The 18,621-nt window shown below is 52.8% G+C and overlaps 2 protein-coding genes and 1 long non-coding RNA gene across 8 annotated transcripts in view; 2 read left to right on the forward strand and 1 right to left on the reverse strand.

Annotated features, from left to right (window-relative positions):
• The window catches only part of Ptgis (prostaglandin I2 synthase), a 38,122-nt gene extending 33,462 nt beyond the window's left edge, over window positions 1-4,660 (forward strand). The window contains exons 8-10 of the mRNA XM_021156096.3: window positions 495-676; window positions 973-1,124; window positions 4,378-4,660. Of these exons, the coding sequence (XP_021011755.2) occupies window positions 495-676; window positions 973-1,124; window positions 4,378-4,522 (479 nt within the window). The 3' untranslated portion in view covers window positions 4,523-4,660. The remainder of the gene's footprint in view (window positions 1-494; window positions 677-972; window positions 1,125-4,377) is intronic.
• Window positions 4,661-4,826: 166 nt separating this feature from the next.
• On the reverse strand, window positions 4,827-18,293 carry LOC147005729 (uncharacterized). 4 transcript variants are annotated; one of them, XR_015045711.1, is made up of 5 exons: window positions 15,314-17,511; window positions 12,583-12,708; window positions 12,410-12,506; window positions 6,056-6,428; window positions 4,827-5,635 (listed from the first exon to the last, which is right to left on the reverse strand). It is a non-coding gene; the product is annotated as an uncharacterized LOC147005729 (long non-coding RNA). The 4 variants fall into 4 exon arrangements; XR_015045713.1 differs by adding an exon at window positions 18,109-18,293 and having other exon boundaries at window positions 4,904-6,428; window positions 15,314-15,667; XR_015045712.1 differs by having other exon boundaries at window positions 4,904-6,428; window positions 15,314-15,667; window positions 15,813-17,511.
• Kcnb1 (potassium voltage-gated channel subfamily B member 1) overlaps window positions 17,573-18,621 on the forward strand; it is a 95,228-nt gene continuing 94,179 nt past the window's right edge. For 2 of the 3 annotated variants that reach the window (XR_015045707.1, XM_021156594.3), the window contains exon 1: window positions 17,573-17,694. The gene's annotated coding sequence lies outside the window, so the exon portion shown is untranslated. Of the gene's footprint in view, window positions 17,695-18,115; window positions 18,192-18,621 lie in introns of those variants that run through there. The other variant, XM_029468681.2, reaches the window with a different exon arrangement.

Consider the following 18,621-nt stretch of genomic DNA (forward strand, 5'->3'; position numbering starts at 1 on the left):
GCAGCTGGAGGCTGGGCCTCTCAACTTAGCATTCCTATCTGAAGTCCCAGGAATGTGTTCATTGGCTTTTGGGGTTATAAGCCCACCCAGAACCAATCACAGGGCTCAGAGAGGTAGGCAGATTGGCCAATGAAAGCTCATACCCACCAGCTCAGAGTAGATCAACAGCGCAGCTTGGGGAAACAAGTGCGGAATGGCCCCTTGGAGGAAGGTCGGGGGTCCATTCCCAGAAAGGAATGCACAGTGCAGGTAAAGCATTAGACTCTCCTTGGCCGTCTGATACCTTCATGGATCCCACGTTTTCCCACGTACCCTCACCCCCAAGGGTTTCTCAGGGACCACAGAGTGCACTTTGTCATCTGGCTTTTCCCACCTTGCTGTGTGACTGTGTACAAGGTACACACCCTCTGGTCCTTGCTCTGTTAAACAAGAAGGGGAAGTGTCATCCAGGAGAAAGGGCAGCCTGCTGATCCTCCCTGCCCTTGCCCTTGCAGACAGTGTGCTCAGTGAGACACTCCGGCTCACGGCTGCCCCCTTCATTACCCGTGAGGTCATGGCAGACCTGGCCTTGCCCATGGCAGACGGGAGGGAATTCTCTCTTCGACGTGGTGACCGCCTTCTCCTCTTTCCCTTCCTGAGTCCCCAGAAGGACCCAGAAATCTACACAGAGCCTGAGGTCAGTAGCAGGGCCAGGGCTGACTATCCCAGGAGCTGCGGGGTGTGGGGAAAACGAAGAATGGAGTCTTTAGCCAGCCCTGAGTGGTAACCCCCTGAGTGGTAACCCCCTGAGTGGTAACCGGGTGTGCTCTTTGTTCCCTCTGCAGCCTGGGATTTGTCATCTCCATAGTCCTTTAACCAGTCCAGTCACTTCCCATTGTGCTCAGTAATGACAAGTCTGGAATCAGATCCCCAGTTCTTTGTCCTGGCACGGGCTTGTGTGGGGTGACATTACACATCAACTTCTTGTTTCAGGTGTTTAAATACAACCGATTCTTGAACCCAGATGGATCTGAAAAGAAAGATTTTTACAAAGATGGGAAACGGCTGAAGAATTACAACATGCCATGGGGTGCAGGGCACAACCAGTGCCTGGGGAAGAGTTATGCCATCAACAGCATCAAACAGTGAGCGAGGGGCAGGGCCAGGGCGGTAGGGCACGGGGGCAGTGGGGCTGGTGGGACATGGAGACAGTGTGGCATGGGGGCAACGGAGCACGGGCGTGGGAGGCATGGGGGTGGCGGGGCACAGGGTCAGTGGGGCACAGGGTTAGCGGAGAATGGGGTAAGAGGGGCACCGAGGCAATGTGGCACGGGGCTGGCGGGGCACGGGGGAGGTAGGACACAGGGCCGGCAGGATATGGGGGCAGCAAGGCACCTGGGCAGCAGGGTGTGGAGGCCAGCAGGGGCATGGCCCAGTAGGGAAGGGGCCCATTAGTGAGTTATGACTGAAGCAGGATTTGGATGTGGCCCAGGATGTGGCCAAGGTGCAGTGACACCTGATGCCTCTACTGTTTCTTTGACTGAAGGCCTCAGCTAATGGTTTAGGGATTAGATTCCAAGCTGGCAGAGAGTCAGCTCCTGCCCGCAAATCCGTTTATTTGTGTTTTTAAAACTCAGAAGGGCCCTTGTTTAAAAAGGAAGCCACATTTCAGATTTCTCACATAATGATCAGATCTGGCATTGAGGTGCTCCCTCTGAACGTGGCATGGGAATTCCAAACTCTAGCCACTGAGTTAAGCTGGCCGTGGCTGGCTGTGGCTGCTGCAGTGGATTCAGACCCTTGGGGCACGAGTTGGCTGAATTCTAGGGTGCCCCTTGGCTGTTATAACTCCTGAGAGGGCTGAGCAGCGCCTACATTCTCTTCCTGGGGCGCCCAGAGCCTCAGTCTCAGGATCGCAGACTGCCTGGATCTGAGCCTACAACCTCTGCCCTTTGTTTTCCTGGCTCCTATAACATTCTGAGCCTGCCTCCTCAGCTATGAAATTTGGGAGCGACCGATTAGAGCTCCAGAAGGCATCAGAAGGATCTTCCTAAGTGTCCACGCCCCCGCCTGACTCAACACAGGCTTTGAGAAATGTTAGGCAGTATCTACATCACAGCATTGACATGCAGCTCCCATCCATGCCCAGGGACAGCAAATCACCTTACCTTTTAACCTCACTTTTTCTCGACAGTGAGGTAGAAACCAGGAAGGAGTCAGCTCTGTCCTAACGCTAACAGCCTTTCCTAAAAACCACCGAGGCTGTGGGGGGAGGCCGAGGCAGGAGGTTGGTGAGTTCAAAGCCAGCTTTGGCCACTTAGTGAGCTCTTATCTCAGAATTTAGAATAACAAGGTGATCAGGTGATCGATCGAGGCTGGCCCTCCATGTAGGGCACTTGCTGAGCACACACGAGGCACAAGAGTCAATCCTCAGCATCACAAAACAAACCATACCTCAAAAATAAAATAGGAGCCGGGCGTGGTGGCTCACACCTTTAATCCCAGCACTTGTAAGGCAGAGGCAGGCTGGATTTCTGAGTTCGAGGCCAGCCTGGTCTACAGAGTGAGTTCCAGGATGACCAGGGCTACACAGAGAAACCCTGCCTCGAAAAAAAGACAAAAATTAAAAATTAAATAAAATCATAGGATATAGGCAAGGGGAGCCTGAAGCTCAATATTGTCATCAGTGACCTATAGAGATTAAAACCAGTGGAAGGTGGTCATGCTGTGAACAGACACTATGACCAAGGCAACTCTTGTAAGGACAACATTTAATTGGGGCTGGCTTATAGGTTCAGTCCATTATCATCAAGGCAGGAGCATGGCAGCATCCAAGCAGGCACGGCAGAGGCAGAGCTGAGAGTTCTACATCTCATCTGAAGGCTGCTACCAGGATATTGACTTCCAGGCAGCTAGGATGATGAAGGTCTTAAAACCAACACCCACAGTGACACAGCCACTCCAACAATGCCACGCCCAGTCCAACAAGGCCACACCTCCTAATAGTGCCACTCCCTGGGCCAAGCATATACAGACCATCACATGCGGTTTTCCACATGCTTAAGGTACACACAGGGCAGGGAGCTGGCTCAGCGAGGAAGAGCAAGCACTGCCAAGTCTGGTGGCCAGGGCACAGTTGATGTTCAGGTGCACATCAGGTGTGTGCTCCCCTGGTGCAGGCTCTGTGTTCACCCCTGTGGCTGGAGGATGAACCAGCACTCGAGCAAATGTGCGGTTTGCAGTCTGCTCATATCTGCGCCCTTGCACACAGACCGTATCAGGACAGACTCTCTCGCTCGAGTCAGGAATTATGACAGAATTTTACTAGCAGTTCTTGCTTCTATCCATTTAGGGACAGACAAAACAGATGCTGGGTTTTATGTGGTTAGCGTGGTACTAGGTAGGTTGCTCATACCCTCTCAACAAATGAGTGGATTTGCTGTTACCCCAGACCCTGTGATCTCCCTGCTAGGAAGATCCAATGGCGGCATCGATAGTTCTAACCATTGGGTGCTCAGGTAGTAAGACTCCTGTCTCAGGTAACCCCACCCCTCCAGAGCTGGCAGAGACACAGCCTATCTTTACTCCTTTGACCCCATAGGAGAACCAAGCCCCCAAGTGGAAACAGACCCTGGCGAGAGTCACTTCCCCTTAAGTCCTGTGGTCTGGCTTATCCACTCGCCTGCTCCTCTCTCAGTGAAAGGAGAAAGTCCTTGCTGTGTGCTCAGTGTGGCATTGGGCCCCTGAATTGAGGTGAGGGACAGTGGTGAGGCCCAGGACAATCAGAATCACCATTGACTTATAGGGTAGACCTGTCGTGTCACTGAGATGCTGAGAGCATCCTAGATATGGCAGCTTTATGTGTCTCCAGAAGGTGGTGGTAGAGAGTGCTGCCTGACAAAGGTGGCCCTTGGTGACATTTCTGTCCCATGGTGATGGTAAGAAGTCTTGAGGAAGGGGTGCAGGCTTTAATCTTACAGACACTCCTGGTAAGCACAGCCCAGCCAGGGACGACTTAGTTCTTAGCTTAGGGAAAGAGCTGCAGGCTTATGGAGAGGCAGGAGAATCTTGTCACCATGCACACTGTATCACCATGCACACTGATGCATCTGGGACTCAGGACTACCCAAGTGTGTGTGTATGTGGTTAGAGACACATGGTTGGGGCCCCTCCCTCGCTCTGGCTGCTCCAGCATCTGCAGATGATGCTGTAGGCGGGAGAGCTGGAGACTCACACTCTGACTCTTAGGGGTTACGACATAGAAATGGTTGCCACGGACACAGCCACTGAACTTGAGCTAGCCTCCCCTTCCCCCGGCCTGCCAAGGTCAGCAGAGCAGCACAGCCTGCAGTGCCCCAGACTGAGCAGCACAGCCCACAGCGCCCCCTCTCTCTGCAGATTTGTCGTCCTACTGCTGACTCATTTCGACCTGGAGCTGGGCAGCGCGGACACAGAGGTTCCTGAGTTTGACCTCAGCAGATATGGCTTCGGTCTGATGCAGCCAGAGGAAGACGTGCCCATCCGGTACCGTGCCAGGCTGTGACCTATGGAGCAGATTCACCTGGGGCCTTCTGACTTCCTGTTGTTCCTCTAGAATGCTATGTCCAGCGGAGGGGACACTGAGGACAGTGAGAGCAGGAAAAGCTAATAAAAGCTCTGTATCTCACCGTGAAGACTTGCTTCCAAATCGGGCTGTCTGTGTTCTAGGTTCACTTGTGCTTCCAGTCCTGGGGTATACCCATGGTTCACATCTCCTCGCCCCTGACTCTCAGAGCAAGCACTGTCCCCTCCTTTGGTAGCTGGTGTAGTCCAGGCCTTGGCCAACATGGCAGATATGGGTCCTTAGAGGACCCATGTGGATTTGTCAGTGTGTCTATTACTCTAAGTCTTATCCCCAGATCTTTAAAGAGACACGGCCCCTTTTCATGTGGATGCCCAGGAAGATGCATCGTTCTTTATTGATTCACAGTAGGTAGCAGGGTTTTCCTTGTGCTAAGACTAGGATAGGGGCATGACAGCAAGATTTGGCCCTGTGAGATGTCTGGAGAGCCAGTCTAGAGAGTCTGTCCCCTGTATCCCAGCATTCAAGCCTTGCTACAGTGTATACCAGTCTGCAAGATGGCTTTGTTCAGCCTGCACGTTAAAAATCAACATAGGGAAGCCAGTGAGATGGCTCAGTGGGTAAGAGCACTGACTGCACTTTCAGAGGTCCTGTGGCTTGCAAGCCTCCCTTGCGACACTGGCTGCCCTGGAACTCACTCTGTAGACCAGGCTGGCCTTGAACTCAGAGATCCACCTGCCTCAGTGCCACCACGCCCAGCATCCTGAGTACCTTGAAATGCTGAGATGGGCACAGCAGATACATATTTTCGTTCCTCGCAGCATCTTAGAGAAGATGGAGTGTTATGCCAGCTTTCCAGATGAGAATGCCAGCTCAGAGAGGTCAAGTGACTTGCCTGGGGTCACACAGCTCTTGCCAGTAGAGCTCAGCCTACACACCTCTCCTAGAAGCAGATGTTGGGTGGGCAGTTTGTTCTTCATTCCGAGGGCTTTAGGGATGGCAGTGGGACACTTCTGTTTGGCACTGGAGAGCTGACAGCCAGAGACACCCAAGCGTGGTGCAGACACATCTGTGATGAGGTCCTTTTATCTTTAGCTGGAAAGACAGAGGATAGCCTGAGCCTGGGTGTTCCAAGGGCTCATCTCTTGGAGCAGGGCTGGGGCTCGGAGGATTCCCTGGCCCTGGGTCTCCAGGCACCCTCAGGATTCCCAGATAGACAGTATGATTGGCAGGAGTCTGGGTATCCCCAGGGAAACCCATCTTCATGCTTGGGTGACCCCCCACTGCTGCCTTCTTCTTATCTTCACAGGAAATCAGAGCTGGCAAGCCTCCTGTGGGAGGATGAGCCTGTTTCCATGGCAACCCCCAGTTGCCTCCTCACGGCTGGAAGGGGAGGAAGAAAGTGGCAGAAATAGCTGCTGAAGGTCTCACAGGCTTCGGTCCTGGTGTGCTAGGGGAAGCCCTTCAGAGCCCCATCCTAATTGAATCAGCCTGGGCTGTCCCCACGATGCTCACCTGTGCTGCGTGAAGAGCTGGTTCCCCTTAAAGGTGACAGCTCCCAGCTCCTCCGTGGTTAAGGGCAGGCAGCTCCGGTGGAGACCTGAGATGCTGAGGCAGCGCTTGGGGGACGATGTTCATGCATGCCCTCATTTTAATTCCCTCCATATTCCGTTTCTTTCTTTTATAACAGGCTGGGATTTTAGCTCGGTTGGTAGAGTGATTGGCTAGCACGCACAAAATCCTGAGTTCATCTCCAATTCCTCCTAAATTGGGTGATGGTGGTGCACGCCTGTAATCCCCAGCAAGGTGGAGGCAGGAGGATTAGGGATTCAAAAGTCATACTTGGCTGCACAGTGAGTTGAAGTCAGCCTGGGATACACAGTCCTGTCTGAAGGAAGAGGAAGGGCAGGGAGAGTTGGTAGCTTAGAAAAGAGGAGATGAGTTAGCTACCTGCACAGGCAGGATCTCAGCTCTCCAAGCCTGGCTGGAGTCAGTGCTATCAGATGAGTGGCACCGTCTTCAGTTTGCTCTGATGGTGTGTTCCCTGGCCCGTCTCCCCATGTTTCTGCTGGCAGGAGTGGGTTTCTCTCTCCCACTCCCCACATTGAACTGTGAAGTATAAACCAGGCCCTGGACAGTGGAGGTCAAGACTCGGGGTGCCGGAGCCTGTGTTCTCAGGTTAAATGAACCAGGCTGAAGGCCTCAGCCATGTCTCCCCTCAGTTTTCTCATTGGTGAACTCAAAGTGGGTGGGGGGGGCCAAAAGAGGGGTCTGGTAGCCCAGCGTCCAGATAGAGCAGCCAACCATGAGCATCGATCACAGACACTGGTTTCGAAGCTTTTTTTTTTTTTTTTTTTTGGTTTTTCGAGATAGGGTTTCTCTGTATAGCCCTGGCTGTCCTGGAACTTACTTTGTAGACCAGGCTGGCCTTGAACTCAGAAATCTGCCTGCCTCTGCCTCCCGAGTGCTGGGATTAAAGGCGTGTGCCGCCACACCGGCCTCGCTTTTGCCATTTTTTAATAAACACAGTCATGGTGTGTTTCGTGAGCAGCCTGGTTGTTACACTTTGCTGTTTCAACACAGCCCCTAAGCTTCCTGTCATGCTGTCAGATGGACGTGCACCCATTAAAGCGGCCTTGCTTATGAACGGCCTCTGTGTGATTCTAGAGAGGGAACTTCTGGGTCTGGGGGTGAGGTCATCTGCTGGGAGGTGAACTGGAAGTGCTAGCCCATCTGGTCTCATCCTGGGAGCTTGTGAACAGCAAGGGCTATAGAATGGGAAACTTGGGGGGGGTGCTAAGAAGAGAGATGGGAGGGGAAGTGCACAAGAGGGAGCACTGGCCAAGGACTGCAGAGGGGAGAAGAGGCAGGAGAGACACCAGGTCACAGGGCAGGGGAGCCGAGGAGCTCTCACTAAAATGAATTAGGAATATCACTAGGTCTCTGCAGCCTCCCGTTTCTTTTGCTGACTGCTTTTCTGTGTCTTGGAGTTCCCTGGCTCCTTTAGAGAGAAGGGAGATCAGCTTACCTTTAATGGCTCTGTTGGAAGCCTGCCCCTTGTTTGTTCCTGTGTTCTATCATCTTTTGGCCCTACACCCTGGAAGTCAACGTCCTGGCCACAAGAGGCTTCCTCTGTGGAGACATTCCCGAGGCACCCATACTTCTCTCCAGGGAGAGAGAACTCAGGAGACCACACTGGGGTCTCACAACGCACAGTGTGCACAAAGCATTAGAATGTGCAAAGCCCACCATGCCATTGATGGTGGTGGGTGGGAATGTTCAAGGATGGTTGAGGGGTGTGCGAATGGGTAGACAGATCGGAAGGTGGGTGAGAGTGGGCCGGGACATCAAGAGTTGGAGTGGGTGAGGGGTTGCAGGAGCGGAGAAGTGGGTAGATAAATACACTGTGTGGTGGAAGGGTAGATGGATGGATGGTGGCTGAGTGGATAGATGGATGGATAGGCAAACAGGTGGGTGGATGATAGATGGGCGTGTTTAAGGATAAGTGGAGTGTTGGTAGGACGACATGGGCAATAGGATGGGTGGACAGGAGGGAAGATGGGTATGTTTAGGATCTGTGAATGGATGGAGAGACAGAGGAGAGAGTGGGTAGATGCTGGGTGGGGCTTAGTGACTGAGACCACGGAGGAGTGATGCTCAGGTCTGTGGGTAGGTGACAGATGAAGAAGGATCAGATACCCTTTGGGTTGTTCAAAAATCAGGGACTTGGGCCAGGAAACCCAGGGTTTGATGAAGACAAGCCGACTCAGAAAGAAAAGAGCAGGCATTGGAGCTGAGTCCGGTGGTGCAAGTCCAGAATCCCAGCTACTCATGCAACTGAGGCAGGAGGATGGCAAGTTTGGGGCCAGTCAGGGCTATGTGGAGGGGCTAGACTCAGAGAGTGGGTTGCCTAACAGTGTAATGGCTTCATTGATTCTTCCTCAGTGGCTGGTGCAAGGGGAGAGAAAGATCCTTCGATGGGGTCAGACAGAGACCCTCATATGGTGTCTGATATATCGTATGTACTGAACTTATCCTGTCACTGTGGATCACGCACTGCGCACTATCCCGTTCTTCCCCCAGCAGCCCTGCCAGGTGGAACCTGCTCTGTTCACTGTCATGTTGATTATGTAGTAGGACAAAGGGACAACAGAGAGAGGACAAGTCTAGCAGATGGGACCATCCACAGGGCTGCAGGGGTCCCATGTAGCATGGAATCTGATATGGAATGATGTCCCCATGTCCCCTGAGTCTCTGAGGACTCCTCTGTTCATCCTCATTCTCTATGAAGGAGTTCATGCATGAGCTGTGTGTGTGTGTGTGCATGCGTGTGAGTGTGTGTGTGTCTGCGTGACTGTGTGTGAGAGTGTGTGTGTGTATGTGTGTGTGTGTGTGTGTGTGTGTGTGTGTGTGTGTGTGTGCAGGGGCAGGGGGTATTGTATTCATTAGCCTTGCTCTACCCAGAATCCTTCAGAAACCTGAGCAGGCCGCTCCGTGGACATAAATGATGGATGCTATCATGGAATCTGGAGATCAGACTTCAAACAGCTGAGCCTCTTGCCAGCACTGGTCAGAGGGAGTAGCATGGATGGATCTCGGCTGCTCCCAGCAAGATACCGGGTGGGCAAGGCCCCAGCAGACAGTTTAAGAGGGCAGTGGCCAGGAGTCAGATGGTCTGGTGTTGGACCCTGGCTGCATGGAGATGCTGTCCCCTTCGGGAATGTCGTGGTTCTGCTTGGCTTTAAATCAGAGGGCTGTGCCATGTCTGCATCCCGTCTTTATAAACATTCCAAGTTATAGTTCATTTTCCCTCCCTCCCCCTCTTCATCCCTCCTCCTCCTCCCTCCCTCCCTCTCTGCTTCATCCCTCCTCCTCCTCCCTCCCTCCCTCCCTCTCTGCTTCATCCCTCCTCCTCCCTCCCTCCCTCCCTCCCCCTTCTTCCCCCATTCATCCCTCCTCCTCCCTCTCTTCCTCCTCCCTCCCCCCCCATTACTCCTCCCTCCCTCTCTCTTTTTCTGTTTCTTTGGCATGTTTGAGACAGACTCTCATATAGCCCAGGATGGTCTTGAACTCAGTATTTAAGCAAAAATGACTTTGAATTTTATCATGATGTTAATTAATTAATTAATTAATGTGTGTGGGTGATTTGCCTGCATATATGTCTGTGCACTACATGTATGCTTGGTGTCCACAGGGTCAGAAGAGGGCACCAGATCTGGAAATGGAATTACAGTGGACTGTGACTTTGAACTTCTGATCCTCCTGCCTCTGCCTCCTGAGTGCTGGGAATACAGGTTTCTCCCAGCTTCTCTCTCTCTCTCTCTTTCTTAAAGATTTATTGTGTTTAATTATGTATGCGTGAGGGTGTGCACATGAGCGCAGGTACCCAAGGGGGGGATGGAGGTGTCAGATCCCCTTGAGCTGGCGCTAACAGGCAGTTGTACGCTGTTCGACGAGGCTGCTGAGAATCAAACTCGGGTCCCCTGTGAGAGTGGCGACTGCTCTCAACCACTGAGCCACCTCTCCAGCCCCCCTTGCCTGATTCCTGAACATCTAAATTCTTTTCAAGCTAAGAAAATTTCTGGTCTGTGGAGAGAGGACTGTCACTGCTTAAGGCTTTTTTTTTTTTTTTTTTTTTTTTTTTTGGATGTAGGTGGCAGACGGACAGCTGGCAGGACCAGAGGAGTTACTTCATAGCTCACAGAACTTGAAAGCCAGTGGCTCTGGCTCCAGGCATGGCTGGATTCAGGAGTCCCAATGATAAGATTCCATTCCACTCTACCTTACCCTGAGATGATGGTATTTCCAGGCAGCCTCGGGAAGGATAAGAGCTTTGCTGGTTGGTTTGTTGGTTTGTCTGTCTTAACTACCCTGGTCACCTTACTTTCAACATGTGTTCATGAAGACAGCCGTCTGGTGTGGCAGTGTCCCTTCTGAAAAACTGGAGCACCTTATGCCCGGGGACAAAGAGCCTCCATGCTGAGAATCGGTGAGAGGAGCCCTCCCAATTCCACTCCCCGGCCCGAATTTCTACATGGATTAGTCAAGCCTTCTCAGAACCTTTCTTTACTTATTCTGTTATTTATTTGTGTGTGGTATGTTTTGGGCATGTTAACACATGTTGCCATGTATGTGCATGCGGATGTCAGAGATCAATACCAGGTGCCTTCCTCAACCACGCTGTCCTCGGGGGTCAAAGAGTACTTCTCACTGAACCTGGAGCTTGCTGATTCTGCTGGGCCAGCTGGCCAGTGAACTTCAGGAATTGCCAGCTCCTGCCTAGCACTGGGATTACAGATGACAACGGAAAGTCCCAGCTCTTCTTTGTGTGTCCTGGGGACCTGAACTCAGGCCCTCATGCTGGAGCACGAACACTTGGATGACAGTCATCCGTCTCCTCACTCACCAGCTAAGCATTCTGGTTACTTGGGTTGAGCTAGACACACAAGCCCCTCCCTTAGTTACCCCCAGCTGCCTTAGTGACCTGCAGTTGACCAGACAAAGCCATTGGTGGTAAAAGGCTTTTAAAACTCCTCATGGACGGGAGAGATAGCTCCGTGGTTAAGAGCACTGGTTGATCTTCCAGAAGACCTGGGTTCTATTCCCAGCACCCACGTGGTGGCTCACAACCATCTGTAAGTCCAGTTCCAGGGATCCAATGCTCTCTTCTGACCTGCACATGGCACACAGTCATATGTGCAGGCAAGCCACCCACACACATAACATTTAATTAAAAAAATTCTCAGCCGGGCAGTGGTGGCGCATGCCTTTAATCCCAGCACTCGGGAGGCTGAGGCAGGCAGATTTCTGAGTTCGAGGCCAGCCTGGTCTACAAAGTGAGTTCCAGGACAGCCAGGGCTATACAGAGAAACCCTATCTTGAAAATCCATAAAAAAAAAAAATATTCTCAGGCGCCCAGCATCAAACTCTGTCCTCCACACACATTCTTAGTTATACACAAATATACACAAAAGAGAATTTTTAAAAATTCCCCTCATAACCTAATAAAGCAGATACTGTTTCCATGGTTACTAATTTTAAGGATGGGAGCAGTACAGCTCAGAGAGGTGAGATCACTTGTCCAAAGTCATTCTATGCCAGCTGCTCTGTCCCGAACCCCCTCTCTTTGCCACAAGGTCACACTGCCACCCTAATGAACCTTCCACGGACTCCTTGCTGAGTAAACGCACAGACACAGGGCTGGATGGGGCCAGATGGGGTCCGATGGAGCAGGTACCTCTGCCTGCACTTTCAGGAACAAGGGCACCCAGGCACTTCTCCCCCGAGTTTGCACCTAAACTTTGTGGCTGCTGCAGGGTGACCCAATCACACAGGGTCTTTGGCATTGGCCTTGGGCTTGCAGAAGCATCTCTGCAGATTCATCACCACCTGTGGCTGGTGAAATGCCCACCACCTGATCCAGGGCTCATTATGTCAGTATGGATCATCGTAGGGACCTTCTTATGGGTCTCCTGGGACCACCTTGCATTGCTCAGCTCCCCTGGGGCCCTTTCTGATGGAGGGTCACTTAAGGGATCATTCTGTGTCTGGTACAATGTTTAGTGACATCTTGCCTTTACCAACCAGACAGCAGGAAGACTTCCCCCTCCCCCAGAGTTGTGATAACGAAATCCCTGTGCGGATGTTGTCACATGTCCTCTGGGACAAACAATGAAACATCTGCCTCCTTTGCAGGATGGTGAAGGGGAGTGTGCTTTCAAGCCAGGTTTCTTTCCAGAGACTGCAGTTTTCAAGGGTTCCCTGGGCAGACAGGAGCTCTCACCCAGAGCTTGGGAATAAGAGATGGCAGTCAGGGTTGTATGAATGTCTCTTCAGGACTCACTAAAAGAGGAGAGTTGATAAGCTCACCTTAAGGCAGAAGAGAAGAGAGAGCAGGCCTCATGAACTCGACATGTAGAACCCCGTGCTACTTAGACCAGAAGGGCAGGCAGTGAGCTTGGGGGTGCTGCAGAAGGCAAAGGCAGCCCTTCAGACCAGTGTGGGAAAGTGGCTTGCCCCAAGAATGGTTTTCAGAAACCCACCTATAACCAGGCCTGGCAGTTGAGGCCTGTCATCCAGCTAATCAGAAGGCTGAGGCAGGAGAATGGTTGTCAGAATTGAGGTCAAGCATCGCAGTGAGCCATCTCACAGGCCCCTCAAATAATGTTCTGAAAACAAAAGATATCACAAGCAAAAAATTAATACTCACGTGGCAAAACAGAAGGTGTCTACAATGTCCAGGGTCAGCAGGGTACTTAGCATCTAGATTACATAAGCAATCCCATAAACCAACAACTACAACAACAAGCATGACAATAGATACAACCACCATAACCTTAATAGTAACCATGGCAACGACCACCAACCATAACAACCGTAGCCATAGCAACCTCAGCAACAAACACCGACTAGAAGAACAACTACAACCACGACAACAGCCACATCAACAACAACCACAGTCATCATAGCAACCACAGCAACAACCACCAACCATAGCAATAAGCACAGCAACAGCCATCAAACCACCATAACAACAACATCAACCACCATCATAGCAACTAAATCCTAACAGCCACCACAGCAACAACCGCCAACCGGAACAACCATAATCAAAACAACAAGCAACCACAGCGACAAACGCCAACCATAAATAACAACCACGACCATAACAGCAACCACAGCGACAACCACTCGTGACAGTAGCAACCACAATCAGAACAACCATAGTCATAACAATCAGTCAACCATAACAACTACACCCACAACCATAACAGTCATCACCAACACAACCAGACTCATAACAACCACCGCAGCAACAACCACCAACCATAAGAGCTACAACCACAATTATAATAATAGTCACCAGCACAACAGCAAAAACGCTCTTAACAACTACAGTCAACAACTGAAAGCATCGCCACCACCATGACCACAACTATAACAACAGCCACTACTACAACAACTGTGAAGATACCCACAACAGTCAGCACCGTAAAAACAACCATAACAGCAACAACTCCCATAACAGCCACTGAAATCACCACAACAGCTCTCTCTTTCTCACACACACACACACACACACACACACACACACACACACACACACGAACTTCAACGCCTATGGAGCAAACCTGAGATTCATTAATAGTCAATGAGAGGGATATTTCAATACACTGAGCTGTTTTCTGGCACACACTGGAGAGCCAACGCTCCACTCTCTGGATAAAAGCTAATGGAGGCTAAGACTGGGGCTGGAGGACTCCCAGCACTTAGAGGAGATGCCACCAGAGGCAGTGGAGTCCCTGTGCACTTAGTTAAGAGTGTACACACCCTGGGACACATTGTTCCAAAGCCACAGGAAGCATGCTTACAAAGTCATCGCATCAGGGCTGGGGACACAGTTCAGTTGATAGAGCACTTACTTGCCTTGCATGCACTAAGAGCTGGGTTCAATCTAGGGCTGTGTAGACCAGGTGTGGTGGTCACGCCTGTAATCTCAGCACTGGGGAGGTGAAGGCAGGAGGATCAGAAATCCGAAACCATCTTTGGCTCTGTGGCCGAAGTTCAAGGCCAGCCTGGGCTATGAGACCTTGCCTAGGGAAAAAAAAAATCTCTATGCTGGTCTGTGAGTTGATGTGAGAGGCTGCTCTCAGGTGCCTTCACTGAGTGACATGTGAGGAAGGGACACATTGTGAGGGCCAGTTGCCTGCTGAACCCACATCACCATGAGTAGACCTCCTGAAGATAAGAAACAATGTGGGGGCTAAAGAGGTGGGTCACCAGTGAAGAGCACTGACTGTTCTTCCAAAGGACCTGGGTTCAAGTCCCAGCACTGACAAGGTGGCTTATACCTGTGTGAAACTCCAGTCCCAGGGCTTCCAACGCCCTCACACAGACACACACGAAGGCAAAATACCAATGAACATAAAACAAAATGAAAAGAGAAAAAAGTCAGAGTCACGGAACAGAGCACAGGGGTACAGGCAGGTAATGCAGGTTTGTAGCCCCACATCACTCAGAAGGATATGACTCACAGCATGGCGAGTTCAAATCCAGCCTGGGCTATACACTGAAATATTTTCTGGAGGAAATAAAAGGCAAAACAAATAACAACAACAGCAAAAAGCTATGAATTGTTTTTCAAAATCACATAGGAAAAAAAAACCCAAGAATATAATATCCACTCAGTAGATAACAGCTGCTGCCTATGAGGTAGGGTGTATGCTCTGGGGAGATGTGGAGGGACAAGGAATTCAGAATAAGTGGGCCTAGGGACAGGGCTGTCGGCAAAGCACTTGCCTCACAAGCACAAGCACCGGAGTTCAATCCCCAGAATACACGTCAAAACAAAACAAAACAACCAAACAACAACAAAACAGGCAGGGCAGTGAATGTTTTTATTCCCAGGGCGGGGCGGCAGAGGCAGGTGGATCTCTGGGGCTCACTAGCCAGCCAGCCTAGCCTGCTTGGAGAGTCAATCAGAGAGGCTAGCTCAAAATAAAATAAAATAAAATAAAATAAAATAAAATAACTAGATAGATGGATGCCATCCAAGGAACAAGCCCATGGCTGACCTCTGACCTCCACAGGACATACACATACACACACACACACACACACACACACACACACACACACACACGTGTGCACACGTGTCCTCTGTAAGCTGAGATTTTCTGGAGGAACAGAATTGATGGAATTCCACATTTTCTATATTAAATATGAAACATCTTATATACCAAATATATTAGAGTATGCATGTCATCAGCTTACTCTGAAATAGTCTCAACACCGAGGCTGGGAATCCGGGAGCTGACTGGTCCTGGAGGTGCCTCAGTAGTCAACAATCCTGCACCCCAAATCTGCAAGTTCCTGGAGACTTGAAGGTCCTTGGTCCAGGATGGAAACCTGAAATGGCTGCTGCTTCTATTTTCAGTGGGGGAATCGTTGTCGTCGTCATCATCATTGTCGTCTTCGTCATCGTCATCTTCATCGTCATCATCATCTTCCAACGCTTCAAGCAAGAGGCCAGGCCAGGCCAACAAGGGCAAGTGGTCTTCCTTCTTCCACACTGTTTAATCTGGTCCCCCCCACTAGCAGATGCTACCCACATTCTGGTAGGTCCTCCTACATCAATTAAAGCAATTAAGACAATTCTTCAGGTGAGGCCGCTTGCTCGGGTGACTTTAATTTGTGGTGGGTTGACACCAACCCTAACCCTCTCTCGCACACACACATAGGGAGGGACGCAGGGAAGGAAAACAAATCTTACATTGTATTTGTTTGTTGTTGTTTTCGAGACAGGGTTTCTCTGTGTAGCCCTGGTTGTCCTAGAATGGGCTCTGTGAACCAGGCTGGCCTCGAACTCACAGAGACCTGCCTGCCTCTGCTTCCTGAGTGCTTAGTCTTGTATTTTTCTATGCTGTTCCTGTGGTGGCCAGGGAGGCGTACGGCTGTCCCTCGTTTGCCCTTGGCCTCTAGCCTAGACGCAACTCCATGTGGAACTCCTCGTACCTCCCCACATCTATCACTCCCGTCTTACTGTGGTGGTGGAGTCTGGCCTCACTTCTGAGAGGCCCTGCTGAGCTCCTGGGTTACTGCTCTCAGCATGGCCTCCCCTGCCCCCATGACTCCCCAGTAGTACTCATGATTGGCTGAAGCTTTCTCCTTTAAAACAAACAAACAAAAAAAATGCTTGTCTTTCTTCAGTGTTGGGCAAGCTGAGAAGAGGAGGGAGGGGCTGAGCCAGAACTATCAGGCCAGAGCAAGGGAAAACCCGCGAAGGCTTTACTCCACCGACAACCGCATTCAGTTTGGGCAATGGAACATTCATTCTGACAGCCTTGGCACTGTAGATAGAGGAGGGATGGGGGAGCTGAGAGCAGAGGTCACAGGGAGAGAAGCTGGGAAGGGAACTGACCAGAGTGGATGGTTCTTATAAACAGTTCTGCGTGATGCAGTGCAAAGGAACCCAGGTGGAGAGGGGAAAGCCTTACCTTGGGGCACCATGTCCAACTAAGTTCCCCCCCCCCGCCCCCTTCCAGGACAGGACAAGGTTCTCTGCTGCATCTCTAACTCCTTAACACCGCACAACAGATACGTGTGTCAGAGAACAAACCAGCAGGGCCCAAGTGTGGCTGACAGAGGGATGCCTGACCCCCTTCTGCATGCAACCCTGCCTACAGTCACTCCTGAACCTGCCAGCCCCACCGCACAGGGTGAGGCAGGGCCAGTGGATCTCTCGGTTGAGCCCCGACCCTCGGCAGTCTAGAAGCAGCTGTCCTAGTTAGCACCCATGGGTGAGTGACTAACAAGGCCAGGCAAACTCTGAGTCTTCCCAGACCCTTCACCTGGCCTTATGTTTCTCCTCAACAGCTACCACCCGGCTGCCCACCTCTTTTGCCTGTTGGTTTGTTAATTGGTGTAATATCCACCTTCCTCCAGAATCTAGAATTTGATTTTGTAGAATCTGGAATGGAATCAAAGCAAGGGCTATTTAAAATTGCCACCTGCCTTCTCCAGCTTTCCCATCCTCCCAGCTTCTAGCCTGTCTGACATAGTCTTCCAATTCTGTTTACAGTCGCTCTCCAGGGAGCCCGGCGACCCAGAGGCTAGTTGGCTTCGCAACTGTATCTCCCACGCCCGTCCTACGTGCAGCGCATGCATGCAGTAGGCGCTCAGCCTCGTGGTGGCCAGGACGCAGTCAAGCAGCCCGGGTGGGCCCCGCGGCCTGAGCCAGGGCCGGGCCGGGCACGGAGGGGTTAAGCCGCGCGCGTTTCCGACCCGCAGGTGGCGCCGTCCCGCCTCGGTGCCACTCGCCGCGCTCCGAAGTGCGGGACAGAATCGCGGCGAGCGCGGAGCCGAAGCTCAGCCCGACTTGTTGATCTCGCGCAGGCAGCCGCGGCCGCCGCCGAGCCGAGCCGGAGCCCGAGGTGGAGGCGGAGGCGCCGCCGATCGCCCGGGCCGCGCCGTCCCTGCGCCCCGCAGAGCGCCCCGCCCGCGCCCCGCAGCCCCGGCGCCGCCCTCCCGCCCGCCCGGCCGGCCGGGGTAGGCCTAGCCCGGCCCCGGGACCGCCGCCGCCGCTGCCGCGGGCGGGGGCGCGGGCGGCCGGCGAGATGCGCGCGGCGCGGCCCCGGGAGGCGGCCACCCTGGGGGTGAGTGTGGCGGGGTAGGGGGGGTGGCGCGGGCCCACCCGGGGCTGGGGGCGGGGCGTGCGCCCCGCGGGCTGTAGGGCCCGGGAACCCCCCGAAATCACCGGTGCGTGGCGGGAGGAGGGCACGCTCCGAAAGGCCAGAAGATTCCGCTGGTTTCCCCGCCTCCCACCTCCCCCACCCCTTCTCTTCCGAGCCCGGGCAAAGGCGCAGAACCCGGAGTTATAAAAAGCCATCGCCGGGAGGAGCGAGGAGGAGGAGCGGGAGGAGGGGGAGGAGGAGAAAGAGAGGAGGAGGGGCAGGAGGGGAGCACCGAGCAGGCGGATCCCGAGGACTCCGCGCCCCTCCTGCGCTAGGGTGGGGAGGGGGCGCACAAGGAGGTGCAGACCCCGCTGGCTTGGCTCCTTCGACCCTCACCTGGACTCCGGAGCGGCCTCAGGTCCTGGTGTTGTGAGGAGTGGGGTCGCCCCAGGACAGGGCAGCCTGGTGGCCTCCGACAGGTGGGCATCTGGTAGCCTCCACAATCCTCACTCGGCCCAAAATCTTCTAAGATTTAGAAAAAGCAAGCCCAATGCCATCGTTATGCTCCCACCCAAAATCTTGACTATCTTGGGGTGGGAGGAGATGAGAACTCACTAAAGAGAGAAAGAAAGTTCTCCCTGCCTCTCCCTTGCCTCCCAATTGCGGGGGCCAGGTTGGGCTCTCCAGCCCGAGACCCGTAGAGCAGGGAGTTTCAGCACTCGACGGGACGGACAGCGCCCCGGGCGGCGGGATTGCGCCAGGGCGGGGGTGGGGCTTCCTGGGAGCCTCCTGGGGGCCTCTCCGGCCTGGAGGGCCACCCCTCCCTTCGTCCTGGGGTGGGGCTGACTTCAGCACCGGCGGGAGGAACAGCGGCCACCCGTCCTCCCTCCCTCCCACCCCCCCAACTCC

Source organism: Mus caroli, unplaced genomic scaffold, assembly GCF_978045245.1.
Source record: "Mus caroli unplaced genomic scaffold, Mus_caroli_1 scaffold_2, whole genome shotgun sequence".
Taxonomy (NCBI): domain Eukaryota; kingdom Metazoa; phylum Chordata; class Mammalia; order Rodentia; family Muridae; genus Mus; species Mus caroli.